Raw genomic sequence first — 18392 nt, 5'->3', positions numbered from 1 at the left:
TCACCCGTGCTCTGGCATCCACCATTGCTCCGTTCCTCAGCAAACATCTGACCACCTCCACTTGACCTGCCCTGGCTGCCATGTGTAATGCTGTTTCTCCACGCTGTACGAACAACAGACAGCATCATATAGCAGCAGTCAGCAGAGTCAACACACACATATTCAACAGAATCATACTGAAACTAACATATCAATTAAATGCTATTTTAGGACACTTTTTCCCAATGAAAAGTAACTAAATTACTTGAGAATTATTAATGAATTACTGAATTAACTGCTTTGTTGCTCTCTGATTGGGTTGTTTCTCATTACTCACAATGTTGCTGACATCGGGTGAAGCTCCATTCTGCAATAGGAGCAGAACAATGTTGAGGTGACCCATGAAGGCTGCTACGTGGATGGGAGTCAATCCAGACTGCACACAGGAGGGGAGGTAGAAGAGGGACCACAGGACAAAATGTAAGTCTTTTCCAATGCTCATGCAAAGCTCATCAAATGTATTAGTGTGCAAAACAGTAAACAATGTTCATAAAAAAATAATTCACTCCTATATCAACATCAAACTTTCCTGAACCTAATCTGACAAAATCACAAAGTCCTGCTGGATTTGACCTCTGGTTTTCAAACTGGAAAAACATGGTGACCATTAAAAAACTTTATTTAACAGTGCACTCATAAGATATAAGCTAACAAGCTGTACTTCATCAAATTAGACAAAACTACAAATAACATGTTCTTTGTTAGATAATAAACAAACACAGTTAAGCCCTAATTAAACACCACACACCTTAATTATGCTCTATTTCTAACATTCAATTAGATATTAGATCCAAAATAAGTGATACTTAGAAACTATTACACCAAATTATACTCTAATTAGAAATCAAACAGGGGACTCTAATACAAAAATATGCTAAACTTAGATGCTAAGTTCTACAAATTCTGCTGTAATAGACACCACATTTATAATGTTCATGTTTATTTGTGCTAGTCTTACACTATGTTTTAACATTTACCATTATCTTGTAATTGTCATAGTGGCCACTGTTCAGAAAATGTAAATAATCTTGCGTTAGCTCTATATGCTAATGTTAGCATCAGGTGAGCTTCTTGCCAAAAAGGTAAATATGGAATGAAGCAAAATGTCCAGATGTAGCCAATGTTCATTTCAAACAATGATGACTATGAACTAATATTATTTTTTAATACAATTACTACATTTTGGCACAAGAATTAGAGATTAATCTCCTGTATTTACAACTCCCTACACTTCCTCATAATCAGACATATGATAACAAGAATACCACAGCCCATCTGGTTGAATAAGTGAGTCCAAAGAATACGAAACATTTCTGCTGACATAGTTTGTGTCCGACATGTGAAGTACCTCTGTGATGGCCTGGATAGAAGCTCCATACTTGACGAGCAGCTCCATCACCTTTACGCGGTTTTTCTTGCAGGCTATGTGCAGTGGAGTGAAGCCGTTCTGTAGAGGAAACATGGCACACACATATACAGTAAAGGTTATTCTTGTTGACAGTCTCAGATGTTTTCTATTTCTTATGTTATTATTTTACTTTATTCCAGACACATAGGTCCTTATCATTAAACATATATACAATATAATGGTATTTCAATACAAGGTAAGATTTTGAATATTCTGTTTATTGCACCAGTGCGCGGGCGTTGGGGTTGGCCCTCTTGTCCAGCAGAAGTTTGGTGACTCTGTAATGACCGCAGTGTGCTGCCACATGGAGCGCTGTCAGGTAGTCCAACGTGACATCATCAACAGGGGCCTTGTGCTGCAGAAGATGTTTGACGCATTCAACATGGTCACCTTGTGCCGCCATGTGGAGGGGAGACAGCCCGTTCTAAAAGTGAAAGAGAGGTTGTTTAGTTTGATGGAGAATATAATAATAATAATTACACAAACACAGAGTTAGGAACTACCAACCAGTTAGCAGCTAAAAGCCGGATAACTGGTTGGTAGCACTGGAGCTAATAGGAGAGTAAATACTGAAGTTTCATCAGTGTTTTAGATCTGTGTCTGCTGGATGTGTAAATAGGCAACTGTTATCTGCTATCATGTTACATAATATGTCAAATATGTCTGATGTTCAAAACTGATGAATGCAGCCTTAAAGGGTTTTGTTTTTTATTTTAATATTGTTGAAAGGAGAAAGCATTTCATATTTTTAGCCTAGTTTAATACTGAGACTGGAAGCAGAGGAACTAAGGGGAACAGAGCTGTGCTAGCTTTGTCAAAAGTGCAAAAAAAAAACAAAACTCCCTAGGCCTCCAAAGCTGCCTTACTTACATGTTGTATCTTGTTAGCTAGAATTCAACTGATAAATACATCCAAGAGTCACCAGATTTCCAGCAGTAATCTTATTACTGCATATGGACAGCATGCTGTTTTCGATAAATAAATAGCTCCAAAGTAAATTCAAATTAAACTACAATGTTTTATATTTACCACTGTTTCTACTTCTACTGTTTCTACACTTAATAAATAGACAAGGAACCTCTGTATTGGATATATAGAGATGAAATTACTATCAGTAATGGCATGTATTTCCCAAAATGTCAAACTGTTCCTTTCAATAGTTGAGTGCACCATCAAGAGGTGACAGTTACTGTCAGTCTGTGTCTGAGATGAGCAGCTTCTCAGTGGTAAAGGTGAACAGACACGTGACACACCTTGGTCCTGGCCAGTAAGGGCGCTCCTCTCTCCAGCAGCAGCTCCACAGCTGTATCATGTCCACTCCGAGCTGCACAGTGGAGGGGAGTGAGACCGTCCTACACACACACACACACACACACAGAACTTGGGCGTTCAGCATGTAATGACACTAACCTGGCTAGAGGCTAAAGAACAATGGTGGTTCAACTTTACTGATGTCAGTGATTACATGAAGTCCCTTTTTAACCAAGTCAGGTAACTTGAGGTGAATAGCTTAACCTCAACCCCCAGATTTCAGCAGGTGCTGTAACATAGGCAGGTATCTACATGCAGACGTAGCCAGTGAATAACCCACAATGCATGTTGTTTGTATGGGTCTGAATTAAATCCTGCTGGCTGGTGCACAACAAAATAACACCAGGCAGAGGTCAGTCCCATGTGATACTGAAATTAATCCACTGACCCACTGAGGTGCAGATGAACTGGAAACATCTGTCGTCACTAATGCAGATGAACAGTCATAAGCTGACTGTGTGTTGTAGCATCACCAATATCAAACAGGTGGAGAAATGGGCCTAGGCCCATGAGGATATAATGATATTCAGTCTACAACTCAGACCTCAGATCATGTAGCTTTGTCTTAGTTCTGTTTTTTCGTGGTACTCACCCTTGTTTTAGCATCAATCTGAGAGCCACGGTCCAATAACAGCTGAACCATGTTAGTGTTGCCACGCTTGGAGGCCACATGGAGGGGAGTGATTCCATTCTGCAGAGAGGACAGAAGAGCATTTTATCTTAGACATATTAGTCATTAAAAGGTTACTGATATTAAAATTAAATCCACAAAAAACAAACCCATTAAAATGAAATTTCATAATTAAATAAAATCCCATTTACAATAAAACAATATATACATAAAATAAAATAGCTGACACCAATCATTATTATCATATTGCTTCTTGAAATAACTAGTTAAGTAAGTCCTTAAAAATCTTATTTCAAAATAAAATTTCTTTGCATTTTAATGTTCTTTTAAATTGTACATGGAGAATTTTGTTAGTGTGTTTTTTTTTCATTGAAATGCTGTTCAACACTGTAAAACTTTGCCCAGACCCATTTGACCAGAACCTGCTGAAGAAACCTTATTTTATCCATAGTGTCACTTTGGACCAAGGAAGTTTGATCTCATCTCTGTAGGATGGTATCTTGTCTCATACAAGACAAAGGGGCACATTCTCTCAAACCTTGGGATGGGATTTTAGATCTCTGCAACCTCCTTTCCAGTCACACAAGCAATCCCATGAGGCTAAGAACAAATGTGAGTGTGTTATTTATTTATTTTTGAGAGCTATTCTTATCCACATTGTTTGCATGGTTAAAAATAGTCATCTCTGGATGATATTGATGAAGGGACAAAACTCACACTGGAAATGGTCTGGTCATAAATGGAAATTAGTATTTTGGATTGGAGGGAAGATTTGGTATTTGGTCAGACACCCTGTCTATAAATTAAGCCTGGCCTTTTCAAAGCCATTTGCCTCAGTTAAAAATGCTGTCTCTGTGTTGTGTGTTGATCCATGAAAAAAGGAGGCCCCACTTGACGAGGGTTTTCTTTGCGTGTGTGTGAGCGCTTGTAGATCTTCAGACCACACATAGTCATGAGACTCAGGACAAAAGGGATGACAGCAGGGTGGGGGGGGTGGGGGGGCTGACTGTGTAATTCAAAAGTACATCAGTAGATTTGCCTTGGTGCCTTCGGGAGCCCAGAACATTTAGGAGAAGAAAAAATCTTCACCAATGTGACTACACATGAGACTACAAAACAAGCCAAGCAACATATTCAAGTTGTACACAACCAAACTGAAGTTGTCAGTAAATTAGCTAAAATTATAGGTGAGTATGGACTGTCAATCACAAGAAAGCATCATGTGTTTGTGCGCTGATGATCAGTCAGACATAAACTCAGTAGATAATTCTTGGGTATACAGGGCTAAGATTTTAGAATGAAGACTTGGTTTAAGGTTAGGACAAGGTTAGGTTTAGGTTAAGGGTAGAGTAAGTAATGTAATGTAAGTTAATGTAATGTTCTCTGAAGTGATGAAGATGTGTGTGTGTGTGTGTGTGTGTGTGTGTGTGTGTGTGTGTGTGTTTGTGTGTGTGTGTGTGTGTGTGTTTGTGTGTGTGTGTGTGTGTGTGTGTGTGTGTGGCATCCTACCCTTGCAGTGAAGTCTACTGCCGCGCCTCGGTTCAGCAGGAGGGTGGCCACATTGACGTTCCCATAGTGGGCAGCGATATGCAGAGGGGTGAATCCACTCTGAAAGACAGACAGGAAAAGAGAAAGACACAGAGGAGGAGAGAGGTCAGACATTTACATCATGTACTTGAACTCTGACCTGCACCTCTTGACCTTTAGTCTTCCCAGCATGCAGCAGTTGCATCAAGCATCACAGGTGAACAAAAGGTAAACTGAAAACAAGAAAAATGTAAAAATCACAGGAAAAAAAATACTTTGAAAATATTCAAGTATATGGAGCACCCGTACACACAACCCCAAAACACACTTCCATGCAGGTTTTCAAAAACAGAAACAAAAATGAAAGACAAACTTTCTTTGGCTTCAAAAAACAATTTGAAATGAAAAAGACAAAAACAAAAGTGGAACAAAGAGACATACAGTACACACAGACTGTCATCAAGATTGACATGAAGATGGATAAACAATATCTGCTACCCAAAATCAAATTATAGTGAAATCATAGAGTGGCACATAAGAAGTGGAGAACATTTCCCATCACCAAAATGCACTATGTTAACTGTATGTCATAAAAGTATTAGAGTTAGCAATGAGAAATATATGAGAAAAGTTAGAGACTGCAGAGCAGGTGTGAGTAGTTGTGAAATTCTTGCCTTACCTTGCCGTTCTGTAAGTGTGGTCCGATTTAATGTGAAAAAGTCGTTTACAAAAGTGTGAAGAATACAGTGGCTAACGTGATGGTTTCAAACTTTACACAATCAAAAGCTTAGAATGGTGCAATTTAAAGTAGCGTGGACGCAACATGCTATTCAATACCAAATCTTTGGCCAAGCAGGTAATATTTTAAAAACATTATTCCCATGCCATTACTGATTAGCATTGTTTGTAGTGGTAAAAGAACTTAAGTTATATTCCAGTAAGTTAAAAATCTTCCACAGAAATGCATGCATTTGAAATAATTGCTTAGAAAGCTGTTAAGTATGGAAAACCAGGATTGCCAATATTAAAATTAATCACTTCATTAATTTAAATGTATGTGTTCATTATGTATGGCAGAAAAATCTAATTTGCATTTTAATCATCATGTTTAAACATGCACAATTACTGCCAAAAAGAAAAGGAAAATTCCACTGGAAAGAAATGTTCAGTTTACTCCAAAGCAAAACACTTCCATATTTATCCAAAGAAACTGAAATGAAATTAACAGTTAATTTTCATTTTTCAAAATGGCAGACAATGTTGAATCTAAACAGAAACAAATCGATGGTAAAGTTGAATATGAATTACATTTTAATTTTAGCTCAAATTGTATGAAAATCAAATAATCTCTGCTGTTTTTAATTACCATTTTTATAGAGGAATGATTCTCCCAGGCCCCTATTGTGAACTCTATCAAAATCAACTATCAAAACATCTGGGAGGATTATAAAAGCCAACTCGCTAAAAACCATGCACAACATTTAATTTCTTTTATGTAGGTTGTACATTGTATACTAATTTGAAAATAAAGACAAAAGTCAGTTTTATATTGATTATTATCATTGCAGTGTTATGCTTTGGAAAACATTGAAAATTATTTATCAAAAAAGTATTCATTTTGGAGGTAATAATGGATTTTATAGTATCGATTAAAAAAATGTATTTTAGAAATGGAAAATATTTCAGTTTAATTAAAAGTTTTCATTTTTCTTTGGCAGTGCTGGACTTCCACAATTGAGGAACAGTATATTGTAATATTTACAGTCATTTAACCAATGCTGTTTTAAACTAAGTAGCTCATAGTGCATCTCTAGAAATCATGCAGTACAACATAAACAGACAAAATCACAAGACAGATCAATAGACAGTATAAATTCATAGCTGTTCCAAAAATGCACCAGCACAGTATTCATCAAATCAAAACCTTACAGGAGGAAAATATAATCATTTAAAATAAATCAACAAACCTCACATCTCAATAAAGATGTTGTTTAGAGATATTTGTAAATTAATTGAGCATCAAATATGAAAAAAAGGGATATTCTGAGCGAGTAACAAAAATTAATACAAAAGAAAGAGAAAAGAAAGAATGAAAATGCATACACACAGCATGAATAATAAGACCCAAAGCCAAAAACTAAAGCAAATTGTGTGCAGTGCCTGAGTGCAGGACACATGGCAGTGCTCTGGCCATTCCTATCAGTCGTGCATGGTGGCTTCTTATACCAAACTAAAAGACGTTGTGGGAAGTGTAAAATGAACCAAATGATTCTTTATTTACACCATGCAGTGCTGTGGAAGTGGAGGAAATAAATAGTGGAAGAAAAGACAAAGACAAAGTGATGGGACTATACTGTATCGTGAATAGAGAATTAAAGGAGCATTTGTATACCTCAGTAGTCCTATTGACCATCATCTGTAGCAGGAGGAATGAGGAAGGGAAACATCAGTTAAGTTAGTCTTGTATGACACTGTATTGTAGTTAGATGCACAGCAGCTCAGAGCCAGCTATGCAGTCAGATACTAAACTGGCAAGCAACATGGCTGGTGTGGGTCACTCCCATTTAAAGTGCTCTGCCAGAGCAGCTATGTAAAGTTCACACAGAAGTGAAATCTGTCACGGAGAAAAATGTCTTGCAAGGATGACAACTAATAATCGCTTTTATTATCAGTTAATCTCTTATTTGATTTTGCAATTTATCATTTATTTAACATTTTTAAGAAGAAGTGATACATTCATTCAGCAGGCTCAGAGGTTTTGCTGTTAAATCTTTACTTGGTCTAGTACAGGGGGTGGCTCCGGAGCCACATGTGGCTCTTTCATCCCTCTGCTGCGGCTCCCTGTGGCTTTGGAAAATAAATAATGAGTATTTAATTAAAATTTATTTTATTTTAGTTTGTTAGTATTTTAAATGTAATTCTAAATTTGAAGATTATGGTAATCTTGTAACATTAAAATAAAACATGTTTAATTTTTTGTCGCTCAAAATATGCGTCACAACAATATGTGTGACAACCCACCGGCATGTGATTTATTGAGCTTTTCGACCCCCGGTAGGTCAACCATGGATAAATCCAAGAAAAGAAAAGTTTTTGAAGAAAACAGAACGTGGGCAGATTAATTTGCTTTCACTGCTGACAAAGAGAACTCAAATAGACATTGAGTATTTTATTTGAAAGTAACCTTCAACCAAGCGTCTTTTTTTTTCGGAGTTCAAAGTGTTTTTGTTGCATGCAGAAATAAAATTTCATTTTCTGTAGCTCTTCCTTGATTACATAAATGCAACACACTATAGTTTTTTTATACATAGCATAAAGGTAAAAAACGATATATGCAGTGTTATCTTCATTTTAGATGTCAAAAGGGTTTTGTGGCTCCCGGTGTTTTCTTTTCTGTGGGAAACGGGTCCAAATGGCTCTTTGAGTGTTTAAGGTTGCCGACCCCTGGTCTAGTATGACCAGTAGCCTGTGGTGGCTAATGTTAGCTCGTGTTTGCAAATTTTAGACAGATATTACTGATAAGACTGAGTCAGTTTGCTGACTTTCGGAGTTGCTGTACAGTTTGTTTAGCGTGTGACACAAACATTTCAACAGTTCTCTCACAAAAGTAAATTACAGTGGGAAAGGGAAGATCAGCATGACATTATCCTGTACTTGCCACATGTGGCTGCAGTGGCTGCTAAAAGATAGTTCTGGTTTATTACAACTTGGGTCTTATTCTGTAGCTTTACTTATCAGTTCTAACCGAACGGCCACTTGAATCTGGTTCCAATAGTGAGTCAGTCCCTACAGACTCTCATGTTAAAATGTCCAACTTTACAGCAGAAATAAACATGTTTACCGCCTGGCTGCTTTGAGTGACAGGTGGGTGAGCCTATGCTGCCACAATCCGGCATTCATCGAAGCCTGAGCCCCGCCTCTTTGCCCATTTGTGGAGTTAGGCGGAGTCAGGCACTGCCAAATGGCGACAGTGGAGCAGTCCACTCAGCTTCAAAATCCCTCTTGAGAAAGCCAGGGATGAAGATTTCAGATGCTACATCCATCTTTATTTACAGTCTGTGGTTCTAATCTTTCTAATCTTAGTTTCAGGCTAACATGGTGAGCACAATTTTGTACCAATGAATGGCTAAAATGGCTAAAACTACAAAAACAAGACCCTTGTTGTAATAAGTTCTTGCTATCACTTAAAGGATCTATGTTTATTGAACAGTGTCCCACTTGACCAAAAGAGAAAACTTTGACAGCTGCAGTTTTCAATAAGAACACTGTTAAGTGAATTGTTATGTAAGTAGAGCGTTTTAGATAACCATCACCGGACTGTTTTGCCAGGGTATTTAATTAGAACTGTGTCCTTGTGTGACAGCAACATGTGTTTTATGTACATATGTGTTAATGTGAGTGTACATGCAGCCATTTGTAGCTGTTTTTTCTGTGGGTCTTCAATATGAGTCATATTGAGCAGAGCTGCATCACAACAGCAGAATCAAATATGGCATCATACTAAATGCATGCATCACAGTTTCATTACATCGACATAACTGGCGGCATGTTAAAAAACACTGCAGCTACTGCAGAAGCATTGACATTCAGGCCTGTGTAGTGCAGCAAATCGAGTTCCTCTTCATCGGATTCACTCTAGCCACGTCACTTAAAACCACTATCCGGTATCAGAGAAACAATCACAACTGAAAACTTGAGCTCCTTGACGGGTAATTGTGAGTTCTAACCAATACCGGATTACCAGTGAAAACCTCTCCCATCCCTCGCCCACGGTCAAACAACAGTAAAAACAACCTCCACCCCCCCAGTGGTTGCATGCAGCCTCAGATATCATCACCATTCAACCTGCAGACAGCGGCACATTCCATGCAGTGGACAGTGCTACACTTAGACACCAGTACGGCGCAGTAGGAGGAGGGTGATGGGGGAAGTGCGTGAGTGGTAGCATTTAAAGAGAGAAAGGAAAAAGAGGGAGAGACCCAGTTATTGGCAGGATCAGGATTGACGTGGCAGGCACAGACACACTGAATGAGAGAGAGAGGAAGAAAGACACAGAGATGCATAGACACACTGATGGAAACACAAACACATGATACACAGGTATAAAAGTACATCACGACAAGTTAGTGGTCTTCTGTCATACACTAAATCATACATATATGTTTTCTGGGACCCTATTTACACATGCTGTGATTGGTATTGATGTTCTATCTGGATAAAACAACAGTGTGATACAATCAGACATCAGATCTGTCAGAAATTACATAGGGCAGTCACACGTGCATTTGTAAGATATCAAAACAATTTTCCACCTCCTCTTGCCTAATGCCTCTTCCACAATAAACAACAAAATAGGTGCAAACACAGTTTGTCCATTTTTTTCCACGCAAAGTGATATAATCACCATTCAATGGACGTCAGTACCTGTAAGCGAATGTATCACCATTAATACCATGGCAAAGTTTGGCACTTTGGGAAGTTGTCACATCATGATAGTTTGTGAAGCTTTTGTGTTCTGTCAGTGAACACTCTACATCACAGCTAAGCTGTCAGTCAGTCAGCAGTGAGAGGAGGTCCACTGCTAAAAGACACTTACTCATTCTGTGAGGGTGATGATTCAGCATTGTCCGTTCTGCTTAAAGATTCCGTTACAAATTTGCACTCAATAATTCAACTGTTGCATGCTTTGTTGACCTAGTCATCCACCCCAGATTCTTTTCTAACAGGGGCATGGGTTTTGCTGCACTTCCTGTCTTTGCCCCTGACTGAAATAATTCGTAAGGCCACAAAGTTCACTCGTCAGTAAAACAAACCTAGGACATAACCCTGATCTGCCACCGCTGCTGTTAATGTCTGGTTAAGTGAACCCAAACTACTTGTTCTGAGGAACAATATGGTCATAGTCACTGCATATGGTCAATGTGGTGAATTGAGGACATACTTGAAAACTGTTTTGGAACTGCTGTAAAGAACTGACATCATCACGTCGTATTAACATTCTCTGTCAGCTGGTTTCAGCTCTCTATCTGTTTGCTTCTCTCCTCCTCTCTGTGCTCACATAGACAGTATTTTAATACAGCTCAATTCACAATAAAGCTGTTCTCATTTACAAGTTTTTCTGTTTCAGTTGTCAGACAGCGGAGCAAGTATGTAATAATGACTGAAATGTAATGTAATAATGACTATACTACAGCTAAAATTTTTTTAACTACGTCCTTTGACAAAATCACCAAACACATAAATTAAGGACAAAGACAGAGCTGTGATTTCAGTTGTATTTACTGCAAAATGATCTCTCAGTGAGAAAGTGAATATCGTTTTGTCTCTAACACAGACCACAGCCTCCATCTGGGTAACAAACTGCTGCTCCGCCTCTCTGCTGCTCACTGAACAGAGCAGATATGGAGAGGGCAGAACTGGAGGCTCTCTTCTTTGGAAAGCAGCTAATGTTTCTCCAAAAAGTTGCTAAATTTGTTGCTAAGTGATTTTAAAAAAAGTTTCTAAATCTAGTGATGAATGCACTAAGTTGGCAACACTGCAGCTGTAAACACCCCCTAAGAAACTGTTTGTGCCACTTTATTTTGAAAGAGCAACAGCCAACAGAGAAACTCCAACACTCAACCAGCTGACCAATGGTGTAACTTCATGACTCAGTCTTGTGGCAATTGGCTGACCAACGGTTTAACTTGATCTCTCAGTTCTACTAGTCAGTCATGCCTTACTGTTGCGGTTCTGTTCCGAAACATTACATTTTTGAATCAAATCATCAAGACCCTGAATAGACAGGAACGTCGTCACTATGGACTACCAGGTCATCATGCTGGGTAGAAATGTCATCATAAATGTCATCACCACCAGCAGTAATGTGATCACTACATCTACAGCTCAGCCCACACATGGAGAAGTCCACACTATTGTTCTGTAACATCACCTTCCATGTAATTATTTGTTGCCAGCTTTCCACCCACTCACTTACTTTACATAATGAACAATAAAAATTAGACCCTATTATTATGAGGATCGGCTGTAATGAGATCTGATTGTTTTTTGTTTTTATTATTTTTTTGGGCTTTTTGTGCCTTTATGATAGATCAGTGGAGACTGACAGGAAAGGGGGTAGAGAGAGGGGAATGACATGCAGGAAAGAGTCAGACCAATCGGGAGTCGAACCCGTGACTGTCTGCTAAGAGCGTCTTGCGCTCACACATGGTACGCACCCTAACCACTCGACTACTGGGCCGCCCCCGAGATCTGATTGTTGACCAATAGGAAAACGTATTGAGATCCAGATCACATTTTAATAGCAGTTATAAACAAGGTGTCTCCATTCAAAGACTCTTACAGGATTGCTGGGAGAACCCCTGTGTTAAGAAGCCAAAAACCATTAAGACCAAGAAAGCTTGACTGGTTTTCTAGACTTTACTGTCTTCACTCTTTACCTCAGATGTCACCAGATGCTATTTCGCCAAATGCACTAGAATAACCTCAGTATGGACACACTGACACAAACACATAGCATCACATTAGCTTGACTTCCACACATGCAAGCCCCTTCGGAGACAAACAGTGCTGTGGGCATACTTTGGACTGGACGTCAGCATTGTGGTCATTCTGGAGGAGCAGGGCAGCTGACTTGGTGTCGTCCTTGCGGGCAGCGATGTGCAGGGCAGGCAGGCGGACCTTGCCTTTAGTATCGTTCTCGAGTAAGATAGAAACCACCTGGTTGTGGCCCTGCTGGAGGGCGATGGCCAGAGGGGTGAAGCCATCCTGGATGCGGGAAGACAAGAAAGAAAAGGTTGAGGATTAGTGACATCTTGTTTTCAGGAAATCCTCCATCTGGGAACTTTCAGTAAAAGGCAGTATCTTCAAACGTCTGACCTGTTTGGATGAAATATATTTAGTGAGTGTTTGTACAGTAAATTGACCATCTTACGTTAGGATGATCATCAAATTGTGATGCTGAGCAAGAGCAGTGTGTGGGATATTCTTCTTTTCAAAAGAATAAATACATTTACTAATCAAGGCTGGGTAAAAGGCAATGGGGAGGGGTGGAACTGCCTGTCCTGTAACAGTTGATATGGTAAATTTACTATCTTTAGCTTTAGGGATGGCAATGTTGACTACATGGCCACATAACTTTGTGTCTCAACTATAACTGTATGGATTGTCATGAAATTTGTTACTGACATTTATCAAAAAGGGCCTCCGACAAAGAAAGAGTTACAACCGGGTGGACTGGCCATGGGGACTACCGGCTTCAAATCCAGGTCAGCTGGCGGTTTGGTTTTTTTTTTTGTTTTTTTTTGGCCTTTTATGCCTTTATTGATAGGGCAGTTGAGAGAGACAGGAAATGGGGAGGCAGAGAGAGGGGGAATGACATGAAGGAAAGGGCCACTTGGAGCAGGATTCGAACCTGGGCCGCCTGCAGTGAGGACTATAGCCTCAACACATGGGGCGGGTGCTGAGCTAAACAGCTCCCCCAGCTGGTGGTTTTTACTGGCCCCATCAGTGTCTTTACCAGCTCTATCAGTGTCAATCATGCAGCCGGTCCCAGTGGATAAGTCCAAGGCTGAATTTCTTTCCAGTCCAACCGTGCAGCCAAAACTGGTCTAGCTTTACTGAGGGGAGAACCCTATGGGCTGCAAAAGGGCTCCAGCTGCACTCAGAACTAGCTTTTCGTCTCCTCCATATTTAAGGAACCTCATGGGTACATAATGTTACATATCTGTATTTTCATTTTATTTTATATCTGTATTTTTATTTCATTTCCACTTTGCCGGGCTGTGTAACACCTTGCTGACTGAGAACATGAAGGTTGGGGAGGGGGGTTGTGGCCAAATGGAGGCTGAAGGTGTGGCCGACGAAGCATTAGTTTTGGTCTGACAGGTGGTCTAGTGCAACATCTAGTGGCAGTGACGACCATTTACAGAGTCTTTAATTAATTATTTGCCGTGATAGAGTATACTGTATGTTTGATGCCATGGGACAGTCTGATGGAGTCATCTCACCTCTGTAGCAGTGCTCTGGTTGCCTCCATTTTCCAGAAGGTATCGCACCACATCTAGGTGATTCTCCTGAGCGGCCATGTACAACGGAGTGAATCCATTCTACAGCACACAGGCAAGTACATCAAGTTAATGGATAAATTACTGGTCATGAAAAAAAATTGTACACACACACTCCACAATCATCAACAAAACACAGCCCAAAATAAAACCATGCCCCTCTATAATGATATTAATGCTGAGTAATCCGAGAGGTGCTATTGTCAGTGACTCTGAAGAGGATGACAGCTTTAAACACCTACAGCAGCAGAGACTCACCTGAGACTGTGCGTTGATGTCAGCTCCTCGCTTGACCAGGATCTTCACCACCTCAGCCTGACCAGCTAGAGAGGATATGTGAAGTGCTGTGTTTCCTTTCTGCATTATTAGAAAACATAAAAGAACCATTAGAAAAAGGAATGATTTCTAAAATACAAAGCTCCACGCTTCATATCAGCATTTTTCATTACAACCCAACCTTATTAAAAGATCTGTTGCTGTAATTTTTAAACAATCCAGCTGTAAAGTAATGCAATAATGAATAACTGAGTACTGTAATCAACCTGTCACCACCACACAGATTTGGCTGAGAGTCGATCTCTAATTAATGTAAGATCATTAAGTTCCACATATTTTAATGTTTCTCCTCCAGTTATTATTCACAGTGCAGCTGTTGTTCTTTACATACAAGGTGAAGTAGTTAACAGGCCACAAATATATTGTGATACTGTGTAGGCTTGGAAAATATCAAAAATTATATAATTTGACACAGAACAGCCCAAATATTGCAATATATCTACTGTATATTTTCGCTTGTCACATGATACACATGCATAGTAAAGTGTACAGTAACCAAAGCAGTGAAATGAGGGTTGGATTTGGCAGCAGGGAAGACTGTACAAAACTCCAGAAAAAAATATATTTTTGATATTATGAAAAATACTTATTCTATAAACAAATGCATATAATTTTGCTTTAAGCATCAAGTATGGATTGCTAATAACCAAACTGAGACAACAGTTAATTTAAATAGAGAACTATTAACTTCTCACTAAATGTTCCCTTAAGATGCCTGTATCACAAAAACACTCTATATGATACAGTATCACAAATACAGTATCAATGGTTCAGTGGTTTATTCACTTTTTCCACCAGTGTGAAATAAAGACAAAAAAAAATGTTTATGTGATATTTGCTTAGGGGCACTACATTTGTTACCTAGGTGAAGATCAGATCACATTTTATGACAAATCACACCAGGAATTTCCAAAGGGTTCACTGACTTGTTCTTGCCACTGTAGATTTAGATGAAGTGGCATTTTGGAGCAACATCAACAAGAGTCACAGCTCCGGAGCCCAACTCAGTGAAGAGTCTAGACCTTCTCTAATTGCAGAAGTTGGAATGATCAGCATTGCTCTATGTTTACTAGTACACTATCCATATCAATTTCCTTTAGTGCTCCACTTACTCCTCAGCACTATTCCTACACTAAGTTATCAGTAGAAGCTTGTTTTTCTCAGTGAGTAATCTAAGTCCTAAACCTGAAACTGATCTTCTCAAAAAGGATGGTCATGCTGTCTTCAGCCTATACAATTATTTCAAAACATTGTCAAAACATTGTCAATGTCAGTGTTTTGAAACTACAACCAAAAACTCAATAACAACTGTATGTCACTTCTAGGCTCCTACTATAATCTATTTCGCTCTAGTTTTCTTTTGTGCAGCACTCACTCTTACATGATTCTTCAGTGGTCAAAGAAACTTTGAAATGTTGTAGCCATCATAAATCACTGTGGATAAAATCGAGAGCTGAATCCTTACAATGTAAATATGATTAGACAGAATTCAGAGCACCTACACTGAGCAGTCAATGAGCTACAGAGGCTCAGTGCCTCTCAGGTGTCAGATGTCAGTGGATGGTGTTAGACTCAAACAGGAAAATTCAATGGTCATGGTGCTGGTTAAAGTATTATGTATAGATTCTGACCTTGTAAGCACGAAGTGTGAGAACTGAAAATGTGAAGCTGAGTGCTAGTACAACCAATCTTAATGCCGATTTAAAGTCAGTCTTAGAGTTCCTGCTATATTGCCATTAAGAAGGACTTTCATTATGGTGGCTTCATTTGTTTAGTCCAGCCTATTTGTACCTTTTACATAGAACAGCAAGGTGGAATAAATGTGCCTTGAACAGGCTGTATAAAAGGGGCATTAGTTACAACTGTTATTAGATGTTTTAACATATTATGAGCTAATTCTATCTTTATGTTTTCTTTACAAATAGTGAACTCTGTGATGGTTTCTAATCAGTAAAGGCCTGGTCACAAAATCAGTTCATTTCAGAGGAGTCACCACTGTCAGAGCATCTGCTTTGGGGGGCTAAATTAAAACTGTGCAAATCTTCTGCACCTTTGACCAGCATCACATCATTTTGACTGTGCCGATATATTCTGAAACACAGCTAAGCTATCATTACTAGCTGTGTAGCACCATTCACTTTTATATACATCTCTGCTCTGCTGGCATATAAACGACAAAACTGCAAGCTTTTACGAGACACAAAAAACTTTATTAAACTGTTTTAACTTATTGTCTGATTAGCAACCGCAAAAGCTAGTTAGCTTGCTAAATGACGGTTAGCTAGCAAGGCAGCAAGCATAAAGAGCTTTGGCTGTGTCCAAAACACTGTCTTGCTCACTCATTAACTATTTTCAATATAACAGACACTAGATAGTTTTTTCTACAGTGAACAGAAAAGTGAGATGTAGAGGTACAGAGTCACACAGATAGACAGTTGTACATGCCATGGACACCTAAATAAAATGATGGAGGGTAACTAGTAGACACAGTTGGTTTAGTGCATAACTGGCTGGCTAGCTTTTAGTACCATCTGTATCTGACCTTTGTGGCTGAATCCACCGCCGCTCCTCTGTCCAGCAGTTCCTGGACCAGATCCACATGGCCCTCCTTGGCTGCCAGGTGCAGTGCATTAAGACCATTCTGGAAAGACACAAGAGAGGAAAGGTTAGCCCCAAAAAAGAAGGGACCAGATGACAAAGCATTAAGAACAGTGAAGGGTTTACCTCCTCCTCCAGGTCCATAACTCGTCCTTCACTCTCACTTGTGGGGGGTTAGACTGAAATATCAAAGCTGGCTCTCAAACTTGGCTTAGATGTTGTGTCATGTTATACTGTTGTGGAACAGAGCCAGTCCAAGGTATCAAATTATAAATAGTTGTGTGTGTTTGTGTGTGTTGTTTTCCACTCTAAGGTGCTGAATATGACTGTCTTAGTATTGATCTGTGACAGCTGAAACAATAAATCAATATTGAAGATTCATTCTAAAATACCACAAGAACCAGAGGCACATTTCATAAAACCGTACATTACATTTACAATTCCAGATACTACTGACAAATGACTTCTCTCCTTTCATAATACTACAGATTGATATTTGAATCACTCATGACCTCTATTCATATCTGTATTGGGCTCTTGAGTGTCATGTGCTGACTGGTTGGCAGGGAGTAGATGAGTGGGGCTTGTTCTGCTGAGAGACAAGAAGCTTGAAAACTCAGAAACTGCAACCTGCACATGAAGGGATTTAGGTGAGACTTAGAGTGAATATCAAGGGACACTTCAGCTCCAACTTCTGGTTTCAAAAAAGTTTGCTTTAAAAAATATAATAATAATAAAATAATATAATAAATATTAGAAATAGCTTCATGTATAGTTTTTTTTGCTTTTGTCTGTATATATAACATATTAAACACCAAAGTATGAGGTAGTGAGAAAAAAGAAAAAAATAAGAACACAACATGCACATTCCTCAGTGTATGGCACAAGCTATTAAACATGAACATTACACTTCATGTTCATCCATCGAGCATGATATGATGCAAAAGGATGGGATATGTGTAAATCAGTTCAATCTTGGTGATGATCTCTACCTATTGAAACCAGATATGGGTCCCACATCATCCTGAAAACATCTAGACGATTATTATCTCTCTGTGGAAAACCTGCTCAAAAGAAGCCATTCTAGCCAGCTCGTCTCTCCACATAACATTGTTCTAGTTTCACCCAGGACCACATCTTTGAGGGCAGATTAACTTCTGTGGGCAAAATACCCAATATGCATAATTTGTTATCAATACAATTAACTATATCTAACCAGAAGTTATGCACCATTTTGACATTTGTATAGCATGTAAGGCAGTGTGCCCCTGTTTTTGTTGTATCTCCAACAATTGTTGTCCTCCCTAAGCCCCAGCCTTGGCATTTTTGATGGAGTCCAATAATTCCTATTCTGTATTCTAAAAAAGATTGTCTGCATGTCCTGAACTACGGAGAACCAAGATTTTATCGCCTTTCTCCAGGCTCCCCTGTGAAAAGATATTCCAAGATCTTTTACCTAGGAGCTAAACACTCATAG

At 39.0% G+C, this 18392-nt stretch overlaps 1 protein-coding gene across 1 annotated transcript in view; it reads right to left on the bottom strand.

Moving 5' to 3' along the window:
• The window catches only part of ank2b (ankyrin 2b, neuronal), a 204049-nt gene that overhangs the window by 57072 nt on the left and 128585 nt on the right, over positions 1 to 18392 (bottom strand). The window contains exons 4-15 of the mRNA XM_071478279.1: positions 16860 to 16958; positions 14240 to 14338; positions 13925 to 14023; positions 12498 to 12683; positions 7309 to 7332; positions 4899 to 4997; positions 3351 to 3449; positions 2701 to 2799; positions 1674 to 1871; positions 1388 to 1486; positions 317 to 415; positions 5 to 103 (exon numbers count right to left, since the gene is read on the bottom strand). Of these exons, the coding sequence (XP_071334380.1) occupies positions 5 to 103; positions 317 to 415; positions 1388 to 1486; positions 1674 to 1871; positions 2701 to 2799; positions 3351 to 3449; positions 4899 to 4997; positions 7309 to 7332; positions 12498 to 12683; positions 13925 to 14023; positions 14240 to 14338; positions 16860 to 16958 (1299 nt within the window). The remainder of the gene's footprint in view (positions 1 to 4; positions 104 to 316; positions 416 to 1387; positions 1487 to 1673; positions 1872 to 2700; positions 2800 to 3350; positions 3450 to 4898; positions 4998 to 7308; positions 7333 to 12497; positions 12684 to 13924; positions 14024 to 14239; positions 14339 to 16859; positions 16959 to 18392) is intronic.

This window comes from Trachinotus anak, unplaced genomic scaffold (genome assembly GCF_046630095.1).
Source record: "Trachinotus anak isolate AG129_WGS33_773 ecotype Australia unplaced genomic scaffold, CSIRO_AGI_Tana_v1 ptg000005l, whole genome shotgun sequence".
Taxonomy (NCBI): domain Eukaryota; kingdom Metazoa; phylum Chordata; class Actinopteri; order Carangiformes; family Carangidae; genus Trachinotus; species Trachinotus anak.
The sequence above is the reverse complement of the archived record's forward strand: the minus strand, read 5'-3'. Positions and strand labels throughout refer to the sequence as shown.